Source organism: Cherax quadricarinatus, chromosome 69, assembly GCF_038502225.1.
Source record: "Cherax quadricarinatus isolate ZL_2023a chromosome 69, ASM3850222v1, whole genome shotgun sequence".
NCBI classification, from domain to species: domain Eukaryota; kingdom Metazoa; phylum Arthropoda; class Malacostraca; order Decapoda; family Parastacidae; genus Cherax; species Cherax quadricarinatus.
This window is the reverse complement of record NC_091360.1, coordinates 16,529,482-16,544,138: the sequence shown is the minus strand read 5'-3', so window position 1 is coordinate 16,544,138 and position 14,657 is coordinate 16,529,482. Positions and strand designations below refer to the sequence as shown.

Below are 14,657 nucleotides of genomic sequence, written 5' to 3'. Positions count from 1 at the left end.
GTGAGATCCTCAGACATTACTACTCCCAGGTCCCTTACATTATTTTTCCGCTCTATTGTATGGCCGGAGTCAGTAGTATACTCTGTTCTAGTTATTATCTCCTCCAGTTTTCCATAACGGAGTAGTTGGAATTTGTCCTCATTGAACATCATATTGTTTACCGTTGCCCACTGGAAAACTTTGTTTATATCTTCTTGGAGGTTAACCACGTCCTCAGCAGATGACAGCCTCATGCAGATCCTAGTATCATCCGCAAAGGATGATACGGTGCTGTGGTGTATATCTCTGTTTATGTCTGATATGAGGATAAGGAATAAGGAATGCTGGTATATTAACCTTCATAAATGCTACGTACCTTGTAGTACTTGGCCAGTCGTGACTCCTGTGGAGTGACGTTACGAACCACAGTTGTCTGAGCAGCTGCCTGGAGTCCATTTAGTGGTGGTGGTCGGGTTAATTGTACATCTGCTTGGTGATCATGTGTGGGTAGGGTTCCTTGTAGAGCTGCCAGGAGACTCAGGTGATGAGGTTCACTGCACAGTTATCTGGAACTCACGAGGTGGACGTGAGGTTCATTGTACAGCTGCCTGGAGACAAGGAAGTGGTGGTGAGGATCCATTGTGTAGTTGCCTAGAGACCAGGAGATCGTGGGATTCAATAATTGTACTGTTGCGTGGAGACCAGGAGGTGAAGGTGGGGTTCATTGTATAGCTCCCTGGAGACCAGGAAGTAGTTGTGGGGTTCCAATGTACATGAGCCTTGAGACCATGAGGTGGTCATGTTCATTGTAAACTGCCTGGAGACCTGGAGGTTTAGATAGGATTTATAATACAGCTACGTGGTGACCAGGAGGTCGTTCATTGTTCATCTACCTGGAGACCAGGAAGTGGTGAGGGTTATTGCATAGCTGCCCCTCCCCCAACACCATCTGTTGATCATATGGCGGTGGGGTTCTTTGTGCAGCTTTGTGGAGACCAGGTGGTGGTAGAGTTCATTTTACAGTTGTTTGGAGACCAGGAGGTGCTGCGGACTGGAGACTAAGATGTGCAGCTGCCTAGAAACCAGAAAGTGCAATTGCCTGGAGACCAGGAGGTGTGTCTGCCTGGAGACCAGGAGGTGCATCTCCCTGGAGACCAGGAGGTGCATCTCCTTGGTGACCAGGAGGTGCTGCTGCCTGGAGTCTGGGAGATGCTGCTGCTTGGAGATCAGGACGTGCAGCTGCCTGGATATTAGGAGGTGTGTCTGCCTGGAAACCAGGAAGTGCAGCTGTCTGATGACCAGGTGTATCTGTCTAGAAACCAAGAAATGCAGCTGCTTGGAGACCAGGAGATGCTGCTGCCTGGAGATCAGAAGGTGCATCTGTCTGGAGACCAGGAAGTGCTGCTGCCTGGAGACCAGAAGGTACAGCTGCCTGGAGACCAGGAGGTGCATCTGCCTGGAGACCAGAAGGTCCAGCTGATTGGAGACCAGAAGGTGCATCTGCCTGGAGGCCAGGACGTTCTGCTGCCTGGAGACCAGGAAGTGCTGCTGCCTGCAGACCAGGAGGTGCATCTGCCTGGAGACCAGGAGGTGATGCTGTCTGGAGACCAGAAGGTGCAGCTTCCTGGAGACCAGGAGGTGCATCTCCTTGGTGACCAGGAGGTGCTACTGCCTGGATCCTAGGAGATGCAGCTGCTTGGAGAACAGGAGGTGCAGGTGCCTGGAGATGAGGAGGTATGTCTGCCTGGAGACCAGGAGGTGCAGCTGTCTGGAGACCAGGAGGTACATCTGCTTGGAGACCAGGTGTATCTTCCTGGAGACCAAGAGGTCCAGCTGCCTGGAGACCAGGAAGCGCTGCTGCCTAGAGACCAAGAGGTGCTGCTGCCTGGAGATCAGGAGGTGCTGCTGCCTGGAGATCAGGAGGTGCAGCACCTCCTGGAGACCAGGAAGTGCATCTGCCTGGAGACCACTAGGTGCATCTGCCCGGAGACCAGGAGGTGCAACTGCCTGGAGACCAGAAGGTGCTGCTCCCTAGAGACCAGGAGATGCAACTGCTTGGAGACCATGAAGTGCAGCTGCCTGGAGACCCGGAGGTGCAGCTGCCTGGAGACCATAATTTGCTAATGCCTGAAGACCAGGAGGTGCATCTGCCTTGAGACCAGGAGATGCAGCTGCTTGAAGACCAGGAAATGCTGCTGCCTAGAGATCAGGAGGTGCTGCTCCCTGGAGACCAGAAGGTTCATCTGCCTGGAGACCAGAAGGTGCAGCTACCGGAGACCAGGAAGTGCAGCTGCCTGGAGACCAGGATGTGCTACTGCCTGGAGTCTGGGAGGTGCTGCTGCCTAGAGCCTAGGAGATGCAGCTGCTGGAAGACCAGAAGGTGCGGCTGCCCTGAGACCAGGAGGTTCTGCTGCCTGGAGACCAGAATATGCATCTGCTTGGAGACCAGGAAATGTAGCTGTCTGGAAAGTATTAAGTGCTGCTGCCTGGAGACGAGAAGATGTAGCACCTCCTGGAGACCCGGAAGTGCATCTGCCTGGAGGCCCGGAAGTGCATCTGCCTGGAGGCCAGGGTTTGCTGCTGCATGTAGAACAGGAGGGGCATCTGCTTTGAGACCTGGAGGTGCAGCTGCCTGGAGACCAGAAGGTGAATCTGCCTGGAGACCAGAATATGCAGCTGCTTGGAGACCAGGAAGTGCAGCTGTCTGGAAACCATTACGTGCTGCTTCCTGGAGACCAGGAGGTGCATCTGCCTGGAGACCAGAAGGTGCAGCTGCCTGGAGACCAGGAGGTGCATCTGCCTGAAGATCAGAAGGTGCAGCTGCCTGGAGACCAGGAGATGCATCATCCCTGAGACCAGGAGATGCAGCTGCTTGGAGATCAGGAATTGCACCTGCCTGGAGACCATGAGTTGCTGCTACCTGGGGACTTGGAGGTCCTGCTGCCTGGAGACCAGTAGATGCTACTGCCTAGAAACAAGGTGCATCTGCCTTGAGACCATGAGTTGCTGCTACCCGGATACCAGGAGGTGCATCTGCCCGGAGACCAGAAGATGCAGCTGCTTGGATACCAGGAGGTGCAGCTGCCTGGAGACAAGGAAATGCAGCTGCCTGGAGACCAGGAGGTGCTGCTACGTGGAGACCAGGAGGCGCATGTGCCTGGAGACCAGGAGATGCAGCTGCTTGGACACCAAGAAGTGCAGCTACCTGGAGAACAGGAGGTACTGCTGCCTGGAGACCAGAGGTGCTGCTGCCTGGAGCCCAAAAGGTGCTGCTGCCTGGAAACCAGAAGATGGTGCTCCTTGGAGTCCTGGAAGTGCAGCTGCCTGGAGATCAGGAGGTACTGCTGCCTGGAGAACCGGAAGTGCATCTGCCTGGAAACCAGGATTTGCTGCTGCCTGGAGACCAGGAGGTGCATCTGCCTGAAGACCAAGTGGTGCAGCTGCCTGGAGACCAGGAGGTGCTGCTGCCCGGAGACCGGGACGTGCTGCTGTCTTGAAACCAGGAGATGCAGCTCCTTGGAGACCAGGAAGTGCTGCTACCTAGAGACCAGGAGATGCTGCTGCTTGTAGACCAGAAAATGCAGTTGCCTGGAGTCCAGAAGGTGCATCTGCCTGGAGACCAGGAGGCGCATCTGCCTGGAGACCAGGAAATGCAGCTGCCTGGAGACCAGGAGGTGCTGCTGCCTGGAGACCGGGAGGTGCTGCTGCCTATAGCCTAGGAGATGCAGCTGCTTGAAGATCAGAAGGTGCGGCTGCCCGGAGACCAGGAGGTGCATCTCCCTGGACACGAGGAGGTGCAGCTGCCTGGAGACCAGGAGGTGGTGCTACGACCAGGAGGCGCATGTGCCTGGAGACCAGGAGATGCAGCTGCTTGGCCACCAAGAAGTGCAGCTACCTGGAGAACAGGAGGTACTGCTGCCTGGAGACCAGAGGTGCTGCTGCCTGGAGGCCAGAAGGTGCTGCTGCCTGGAAACCAGAAGATGCAGCTCCTTGGAGTCCTGGAAGTGCAGCTGCCTGGAGACCAGGAGGTACTGCTGCCTGGAGGCCAGAGGTGCTGCTGCCTGGAGACAAGAAGGTGCAGCTACCTGGAAACCAGGAGGTGCTGCTGCCTGGAGAACCGGAGGTGCATCTGCCTGGAGACCAGGATTTGCTGCTGCCTGGAGACCAGGAGGTGCATCTGTCTGAAGACCAAGTGGTGCAGCTGCCTGGAGACCAGTAGGTGCTGCTGCCCGGAGACCGTGACGTGCTGCTGTCTTGAAACCAGGATATGCAGCTGCTTGGAGACCAGGAACTGCTGCTGCCCAGAGACCAGGAGGTGCTGCTGCCTAGAGACCAGGAGGTGCTGCTGCCTGGAGACCAAGAAATGCAGTTGCCTGGAGACCAGGAGGTGCATCTGCCTGGAGACCAGGAGGTGCATCTGTCTGGAGACCAGGAGTTGCATCTGCCTGGAGACCAGAAAATGCAGCTGCCTGGAGACCAGGAGGTGCTGCTGCCTGGAGACCGGGAGGTGCTGCTGCCTAGAGCCTAGGAGATGCAGCTGCTTGAAGATCAGAAAGTGCAGCTGCCTGGAGACCAGGAGGTGCATCTCCTTGGTGACCAAGAGGTGCTGCTGCCTGGAGCCTAGGAGATGCTGCTGCTTGGAGATCAGGAGGTGCAGCTGCTTGGAGACCATCAAGTGCAGCTTGCTGGAGACCATGAGTTGCTGCTGTCTGGAGACCAGGAAGTGCACCTGCCTGGAGACCAGGTGGTGCAGCTGCCTGGAGACCAGGAAATGCAGCTGCCTGGAGACCAGGAAATGCAGCTGCCTGGAGACCAGGAAATGCAGCTGCCTGGAGACCAGGAAATGCAGCTGCCTGGAGACCAGGAGGTGCTGCTGCCTGGAGACCAGGTGGTGCAGCTGCATAGAGACCAGAAAGTTAGCCTATCCACCAACTACCACCCTATGCAAGTTTCCACAGTGAACTCCTCTCGTCAACAACCAGTGCTGGACGCTACCTCAGGTGTAATCAGTGACTAAGGAAAACTGCAATAAACCATTATAACTTTCAAGAATAATATAGTAATTCAAACTGGAGGAACCATAATGGAATTCCATTACACTAGTGAGGAGCGACCTACTGTAATGCTGATAAAGTCAGACTGCAAGGATACTTAACAAGGATTGCGCTGTATGTCACTGTACTTCCTTCAACAGACTGTGGATGTCATCATCACCATCACCAGTGCTGTTACGTACCAGAATGACTTTAAAAGATGTCAGTAACTTGGTTTTACTTTACATATGAATAGCAAGCAACTGAACAGCTGTTAGTCTATTCTAACAGAACAACTCCCATTATTTGGTTCTCATATCCCCCATTATTTGGTTCTCATACCCCTCATATTTGGTTCTCATATCCCCCATTATTTGGTTCCCATACTCCCATTATTCGGCTTTCATACCCCATTATTTGGTTCCCATAACCCTTACTATTTGGCATCTATACCCTTTATTTGTTTCTGTACCCCTATTATTTGATTTCCATACCCTCCTTATTTGGTACCCATACCCCCAAGTGTTATGGATACCCCCGATTAAGAACCCCTGGGTTAGATAGTTCTCTAAATATATGTTATCAGACTTAAATATGAACATAGGAAGGATTGCACAGTGTCTTGGGAGGGAGATGGTGTTGGCAGAATCATGTTTGATCTTAAAAAGAAGTAAGTACCTTAAATTCATTGAAGTGAAAGTGTTTTACCAATATCAGAGAATTGTTCCTGTAGTGAGATGCGTCTAGTGAAGGTCCTCTCACTGGACATTTGCTCATATCAGTGTAAAAATTCGAGATTTGATCTAGACAGCATTCGTATATCTTAGATGATATCATGTTATGTGAAGGCGTGGGCAAGATAACTAGATTCAGTGACAATAAGCGTCATTGTAATGCCGGAGACAAATGTATAGCGAAGTCAGCGCTATGAATCATGCTGTTACTGACACTGTTCTTATCAATCTTCATTGTTGATAACAAGAGTGAAGATTGATTCAAGTTTATTAAATATCACAATTCCTAGTTACGATATTTAACCGACCTCACAGGCCCCGAAACTCTGGTATTTCACAAATCCGTTATGTCAAATACATCACTAACTTAACCCATCATGCCGTCAGGCTGGCTCAAGACCGCACGTCATCTTCGCCAAGACGGAGGTACGAATCACTGTTTACGACGATGGGGATGTCTCCAAGACTCTGCCCACGGGCTTCGAGGCTGACATCGAAGGTAACTTACAATATATTCATTCTTTGATTTACATTGGTGTCTTATCTACTCTAAATAAATTCAGAGTTTTTTAAGAGAAATGTTGATCATTACTTGTTACAAGGTTTTGAGAGCCATGCGGGCCTAAAGCCTCATGGCTCTCACAATAGCCTGGTTAACCAGAAATTAATCAAGGACATGTGAGGAAAAACGAAGCATCAATGCCCCGGACAGGTATATCACGGTGACCTCACATACATGTATCACTTTACAGTGACCTCACCTACCTGCATAATTCCACAGTGACCTCACCTACCTCTATCACTTTACAGTGACCTCACCTACCTGTATAATTCCACAGTGACCTCACCTACCTGTATCACTCCAGAGTGACCTCACCTACCTGTATCACTCCACAGTGACCTCACCTACCTGTAGTACTCCACAGTGACCTCACCTATCTGTATCACTCCACAGTGACCTCACCTACCTGTATCACTCCACAGTGACCTCACCTACCTGTAGTACTCCACAGTGACCTCACCTATCTGTATCACTCCACAGTGACCTCACCTACCTGTATCACTCCACAGTGACCTCACCTACCTGTAGTACTCCACAGTGACCTCACCTATCTGTATCACTCCACAGTGACCTCACCTACCTGTATCACTCCACAGTGACCTCACCTACCTGTAGTACTCCACAGTGACCTCACCTATCTGTATCACTCCACAGTGACCTCACCTACCTGTATCACTCCACAGTGACCTCACCTACCTGTAGTACTCTACAGTGACCTCACCTATCTGTATCACTCCACAGTGACCTCACCTACCTGTATCACTCCACAGTGACCTCACCTACCTGTAGTACTCCACAGTGACCTCACCTATCTGTATCACTCCACAGTGACCTCACCTACCTGTAGTACTCCACAGTGACCTCACCTACCTGTATCACTCCACAGTGACCTCACCTACCCGTATCACTCCACAGTGACCTCACCTACCTGTAGTACTCCACAGTGACCTCACCTACCTGTATCACTCCACAGTGACCTCACCTACCTGTATCACTCCACAGTGACCTCACCTACCTGTATCACTCCACAGTGACCTCACCTACCTGTAGTACTCCACAGTGACCTCACCTACCTGTAGTACTCCACAGTGACCTCACCTATCTGTATCACTCCACAGTGACCTCACCTACCTGTAGTACTCCACAGTGACCTCACCTACCTGTATCACTCCACAGTGACCTCACCTACCTGTAGTACTCCACAGTGACCTCACCTACCTGTATCACTCCACAGTAGCTTCACCTACCTGTATCACTCAACAGTAGCTTCACCTACCTGTATCACTTCACAGTAACTTCACCTACCTGTATCACTCAACAGTAGCTTCACCTACCTGTATCACTTCACAGTAGCTTCACCTACCTGTATCACTTCACAGTAGCTTCACCTACCTGTATCACTCAACAGTAGCTTCACCTACCTGTATCACTTCACAGTAGCTTCACCTACCTGTATCACTCAACAGTAGCTTCACCTACCTGTATCACTCAACAGTAACTTCACCTACCTGTATCACTCAACAGTAGCTTCACCTACCTGTATCACTCAACAGTAGCTTCACCTACCTGTATCACTTCACAGTAGCTTCACCTACCTGTATCACTCAACAGTAGCTTCACCTACCTGTATCACTCAACAGTAGCTTCACCTACCTGTATCACTTCACAGTAGCTTCACCTACCTATATCACTCAACAGTGACCTCACCTACCTGTATCACTCAACAGTGACCTCACCTACCTGTGTCACTTCACAGTAGCTTCACCTACCTGTATCACTTCACAGTAGCTTCACCTACCTGTATCACTTCACAGTAGCTTCACCTACCTGTATCACTCCACAGTAGCTTCACCTACCTGTATCACTCCACAGTAGCTTCACCTACCTGTATCAATCAACAGTGACCTCACCTACCTGTGTCACTTCACAGTAGCTTCACCTACCTGTATCACTTCACAGTAGCTTCACCTACCTGTATCACTTCACAGTAGCTTCACCTACCTGTATCACTTCACAGTAGCTTCACCTACCTGTATCACTTCACAGTAGCTTCACCTACCTGTATCACTTCACAGTAGCTTCACCTACCTGTATCACTCCACAGTAGCTTCACCTACCTGTATCACTCCACAGTAGCTTCACCTACCTGTGACACTTCACAGTAGCTTCACCTACCTGTATCACTCCACAGTAGCTTCACCTACCTGTATCACTCCACAGTAGCTTCACCTACCTGTATCACTTCACAGTAGCTTCACCTACCTGTATCACTTCACAGTAGCTTCACCTATCTGTATCATTCACAGTAGCTTCACCTACTTGTATCACTTCACAGTAGCTTCACCTACCTGTATCACTTCACAGTAGCTTCACCTACCTGTATCACTTCACAGTAGCTTCACCTACCTGTATCACTTCACAGTAGCTTCACCTACCTGTGACACTTCACAGTAGCTTCACCTACCTGTATCACTTCACAGTAGCTTCACCTACCTGTGACACTTCACAGTAGCTTCACCTACCTGTATCACTTCACAGTAGTTTCACCTACCTGTATCACTTCACAGTAGCTTCACCTACCTGTATCACTTCACAGTAGCTTCACCTACCTGTATCACTTCACAGTAGCTTCACCTACCTGTGACACTTCACAGTAGCTTCACCTACCTGTATCACTCCACAGTAGCTTCACGTAACTGTGTCACTGCACAGTAGCTTCACCTACCTGTATCACTTCACAGTAGCTTCACCTACCTGTATCACTCCACAGTAGCTTCACGTACCTGTATCACTCCACAATAGCTTCACCTACCTGTATCACTCCACAGTAGCTTCACCTACCTGTGACACTTCACAGTAGATTCACCTACCTGTATCACTTCACAGTAGCTTTACCTACCTGTAACACTTCACAGTAGCTTCACCTACTTGTATCACTTCACAGTAGCTTCACCTCCCTGTATCACTTCACAGTAGCTTCACCTACCTGTATCACTTCACAGTAGCTTCACCTACCTGTATCACTTCACAGTAGCTTCACCTACCTGTATCACTTCACAGTAGCTTCACCTACCTGTATCACTTCACAGTAGCTTCACCTACCTGTATCACTTCACAGTAGCTTCACCTACCTGTATCACTCCACAGTAGCTTCACCTACCTGTATCACTCCACAGTAGCTTCACCTACCTGTATCACTTCACAGTAGCTTCACCTACCTGTATCACTTCACAGTAGCTTCACCTATCTGTATCACTTCACAGTAGCTTCACCTACTTGTATCACTTCACAGTAGCTTCACCTACCTGTATCACTTCACAGTAGCTTCACCTACCTGTATCACTTCACAGTAGCTTCACCTACCTGTGACACTTCACAGTAGCTTCACCTACCTGTATCACTTCACAGTAGCTTCACCTACCTGTGACACTTCACAGTAGCTTCACCTACCTGTATCACTTCACAGTAGCTTCACCTACCTGTATCACTTCACAGTAGCTTCACCTTCCTGTATCACTTCAAAGTAGCTTCACCTACCTGTGACACTTCACAGTAGCTTCACCTACCTGTATCACTTCACAGTAGTTTCACCTACCTGTATCACTTCACAGTAGCTTCATCTACCTGTATCACTTCACAGTAGCTTCACCTACCTGTATCACTTCACAGTAGCTTCACCTACCTGTGACACTTCACAGTAGCTTCACCTACCTGTATCACTCCACAGTAGCTTCACGTACCTGTGTCACTGCACAGTAGCTTCACCTACCTGTATCACTTCACAGTAGCTTCACCTACCTGTATCACTCCACAGTAGCTTCACGTACCTGTATCACTCCACAATAGCTTCACCTACCTGTATCACTCCACAGTAGCTTCACCTACCTGTGACACTTCACAGTAGATTCACCTACCTGTATCACTTCACAGTAGCTTTACCTACCTGTAACACTTCACAGTAGCTTCACCTACCTGTATCACTCCACAGTAGCTTCACGTACCTGTGTCACTTCACAGTAGCTTCACCTACCTGTATCACTTCACAGTAGCTTCACCTACCTGTATCACTTCACAGTAGCTTCACCTACCTGTGACACTTCACAGTAGCTTCACCTACCTGTATCACTCCACAGTAGCTTCACCTACCTGTATCACTCCACAGTAGCTTCACCTACCTGTATCACTCCACAGTAGCTTCACCTACCTGTATCACTTCACAGTAGCTTCACCTACCTGTATCACTCCACAGTAGCTTCACCTACCTGTATCACTTCACAGTAGCTTCACCTACCTGTATCAATCAACAGTGACCTCACCTACCTGTGTCACTTCACAGTAGCTTCACCTACCTGTATCACTTCACAGTAGCTTCACCTACCTGTATCACTTCACAGCAGCTTCACCTACCTGTATCACTTCACAGTAGCTTCACCTACCTGTATCACTTCACAGTAGCTTCACCTACCTGTATCACTCCACAGTAGCTTCACCTACCTGTATCACTCCACAGTAGCTTCACCTACCTGTGACACTTCACAGTAGCTTCACCTACCTGTATCACTCCACAGTAGCTTCACCTACCTGTATCACTTCACAGTAGCTTCACCTACCTGTATCACTTCACAGTAGCTTCACCTACCTGTATCACTTCACAGTAGCTTCACCTATCTGTATCACTTCACAGTAGCTTCACCTACTTGTATCACTTCACAGTAGCTTCACCTACCTGTATCACTTCACAGTAGCTTCACCTACCTGTATCACTTCACAGTAGCTTCACCTACCTGTATCACTTCACAGTAGCTTCACCTACCTGTGACACTTCACAGTAGCTTCACCTACCTGTATCACTTCACAGTAGCTTCACCTACCTGTGACACTTCACAGTAGCTTCACCTACCTGTATCACTTCACAGTAGCTTCACCTACCTGTATCACTTCACAGTAGCTTCACCTTCCTGTATCACTTCACAGTAGCTTCACCTACCTGTGACACTTCACAGTAGCTTCACCTACCTGTATCACTTCACAGTAGTTTCACCTACCTGTATCACTTCACAGTAGCTTCACCTACCTGTATCACTTCACAGTAGCTTCACCTACCTGTATCACTTCACAGTAGCTTCACCTACCTGTGACACTTCACAGTAGCTTCACCTACCTGTATCACTCCACAGTAGCTTCACGTACCTGTGTCACTTCACAGTAGCTTCACCTACCTGTATCACTTCACAGTAGCTTCACCTACCTGTATCACTCCACAGTAGCTTCACGTACCTGTATCACTCCACAATAGCTTCACCTACCTGTATCACTCCACAGTAGCTTCACCTACCTGTGACACTTCACAGTAGATTCACCTACCTGTATCACTTCACAATAGCTTTACCTACCTGTAACACTTCACAGTAGCTTCACCTACCTGTATCACTTCACAGTAGCTTCACCTACCTGTGACACTTCACAGTAGCTTCACCTACCTGTATCACTCCACAGTAGCTTCACGTACCTGTGTCACTTCACAGTAGCTTCACCTACCTGTATCACTTCACAGTAGCTTCACCTACCTGTATCACTCCACAGTAGCTTCACGTACCTGTATCACTCCACAATAGCTTCACCTGCCTGTATCACTCCACAGTAGCTTCACCTACCTGTGACGCTTCACAGTAGATTCACCTACCTGTATCACTTCACAGTAGCTTTACCTACCTGTAACACTTCACAGTAGCTTCACCTACCTGTATCACTTCACAGTAGCTTCACCTACCTGTGACACTTCACAGTAGCTTCACCTACCTGTATCACTCCACAGTAGCTTCACCTACCTGTATCACTCCACAGTAGCTTCACCTACCTGTATCACTCCACAGTAGCTTCACCTACCTGTATCACTTCACAGTAGCTTCACCTACCTGTATCACTCCACAGTAGCTTCACCTACCTGTATCACTTCACAGTAGCTTCACCTACCTGTATCAATCAACAGTGACCTCACCTACCTGTGTCACTTCACAGTAGCTTCACCTACCTGTATCACTTCACAGTAGCTTCACCTACCTGTATCACTTCACAGTAGCTTCACCTACCTGTATCACTTCACAGTAGCTTCACCTACCTGTATCACTTCACTGTAGCTTCACCTACCTGTATCACTTCACAGTAGCTTCACCTACCTGTATCACTTCACAGTAGCTTCACCTACCTGTATCACTTCTCAGTAGCTTCACCTACCTGTGTCACTTCACAGTAGCTTCACCTACCTGTATCACTTCACAGTGGCTTCACCTACCTGTATCATTCACAGTAGCTTCACCTACCTGTATCACTTCACAGTAGCTTCACCTACCTGTGACACTTCACAGTAGCTTCACCTACCTGTGACACTTCACAGTAGCTTCACCTACCTGTATCACTTCACAGTGGCTTCACCTACCTGTATCACTTCACAGTACCTTCACCTACCTGTGACACTTCACAGTAGCTTCACCTACCTGTGACACTTCACAGTAGCTTCACCTACCTGTGACACTTCACAGTAGCTTCACCTACCTGTGATACTTCAGAGTAGCTTCACCTACCTGTGACACTTCACAGTAGTTTCACCTACCTGTGATACTTCACAGTAGCTTCACATACCTGTGACACTTCACAGTAGTTTCACCTACCTGTGATACTTCACAGTAGCTTCACCTACCTGTGACACTTCACAGTAGCTTCACCTACCTGTATCACTCAACAGTAGCTTCACCTACCTGTATCACTTCACAGTAGCTTCACCTACCTGTATCACTTCACAGTAGCTTCACCTACCTGTATCACTTCACAGTAGCTTCACCTATCTGTATCACTTCACAGTAGCTTCACCTACTTGTATCACTTCACAGTAGCTTCACCTACCTGTATCACTTCACAGTAGCTTCACCTACCTGTATCACTTCACAGTAGCTTCACCTACCTGTATCACTTCACAGTAGCTTCACCTACCTGGGACACTTCACAGTAGCTTCACCTACCTGTATCACTTCACAGTAGCTTCACCTACCCGTATCACTTCACAGTAGCTTCACCTTCCTGTATCACTTCACAGTAGCTTCACCTACCTGTGACACTTCACAGTAGCTTCACCTATCTGTATCACTTCACAGTAGTTTCACCTACCTGTATCACTTCACAGTAGCTTCACCTACCTGTATCACTTCACAGTAGCTTCACCTACCTGTATCACTTCACAGTAGCTTCACCTACCTGTGACACTTCACAGTAGCTTCACCTACCTGTATCACTCCACAGTAGCTTCACGTACCTGTGTCACTGCACAGTAGCTTCACCTACCTGTATCACTTCACAGTAGCTTCACCTACCTGTATCACTCCACAGTAGCTTCACGTACCTGTGTCACTGCACAGTAGCTTCACCTACCTGTATCACTTCACAGCAGCTTCACCTACCTGTATCACTCCACAGTAGCTTCACCTACCTGTGACACTTCACAGTAGATTCACCTACCTGTATCACTTCACAGTAGCTTTACCTACCTGTAACACTTCACAGTAGCTTCACCTACCTGTATCACTTCACAGTAGCTTCACCTACCTGTGACACTTCACAGTAGCTTCACCTACCTGTATCACTCCACAGTAGCTTCACGTACCTGTGTCACTTCACAGTAGCTTCACCTACCTGTATCACTTCACAGTAGCTTCACCTACCTGTATCACTCCACAATAGCTTCACCTACCTGTATCACTCCACAGTAGCTTCACCTACCTGTGACACTTCACAGTAGATTCACCTACCTGTATCACTTCACAGTAGCTTTACCTACCTGTAACACTTCACAGTAGCTTCACCTACCTGTATCACTTCATAGTAGCTTCACCTACCTGTGACACTTCACAGTAGCTTCACCTACCTGTATCACTCCACAGTAGCTTCACCTACCTGTATCACTCCACAGTAGCTTCACCTACCTGTATCACTCCACAGTAGCTTCACCTACCTGTATCACTTCACAGTAGCTTCACCTACCTGTATCACTCCACAGTAGCTTCACCTACCTGTATCACTTCACAGTAGCTTCACCTACCTGTATCAATCAACAGTGACCTCACCTAACTGTGTCACTTCACAGTAGCTTCACCTACCTGTATCACTTCACAGTAGCTTCACCTACCTGTATCACTTCACAGTAGCTTCACCTACCTGTATCACTTCACAGTAGCTTCACCTACCTGTATCACTTCACAGTAGCTTCACCTACCTGTATCACTCCACAGTAGCTTCACCTACCTGTATCACTCCACAGTAGCTTCACCTACCTGTGACACTTCACAGTAGCTTCACCTA

At 49.0% G+C, this 14,657-nt stretch overlaps 1 protein-coding gene across 2 annotated transcripts in view; it reads left to right on the top strand.

Moving 5' to 3' along the window:
• The window catches only part of LOC128701891 (serine-rich adhesin for platelets-like), a 354,089-nt gene that overhangs the window by 324,884 nt on the left and 14,548 nt on the right, over positions 1–14,657 (top strand). For both annotated transcript variants that reach the window (XR_011393962.1, XM_070099856.1), the window contains exon 7: positions 6,134–6,245. Coding sequence is in view for 1 of the 2 variants with exons in the window: in XM_070099856.1 (XP_069955957.1) it covers positions 6,134–6,245 (112 nt within the window). In the remaining variant the exon portion in view is untranslated. The remainder of the gene's footprint in view (positions 1–6,133; positions 6,246–14,657) is intronic.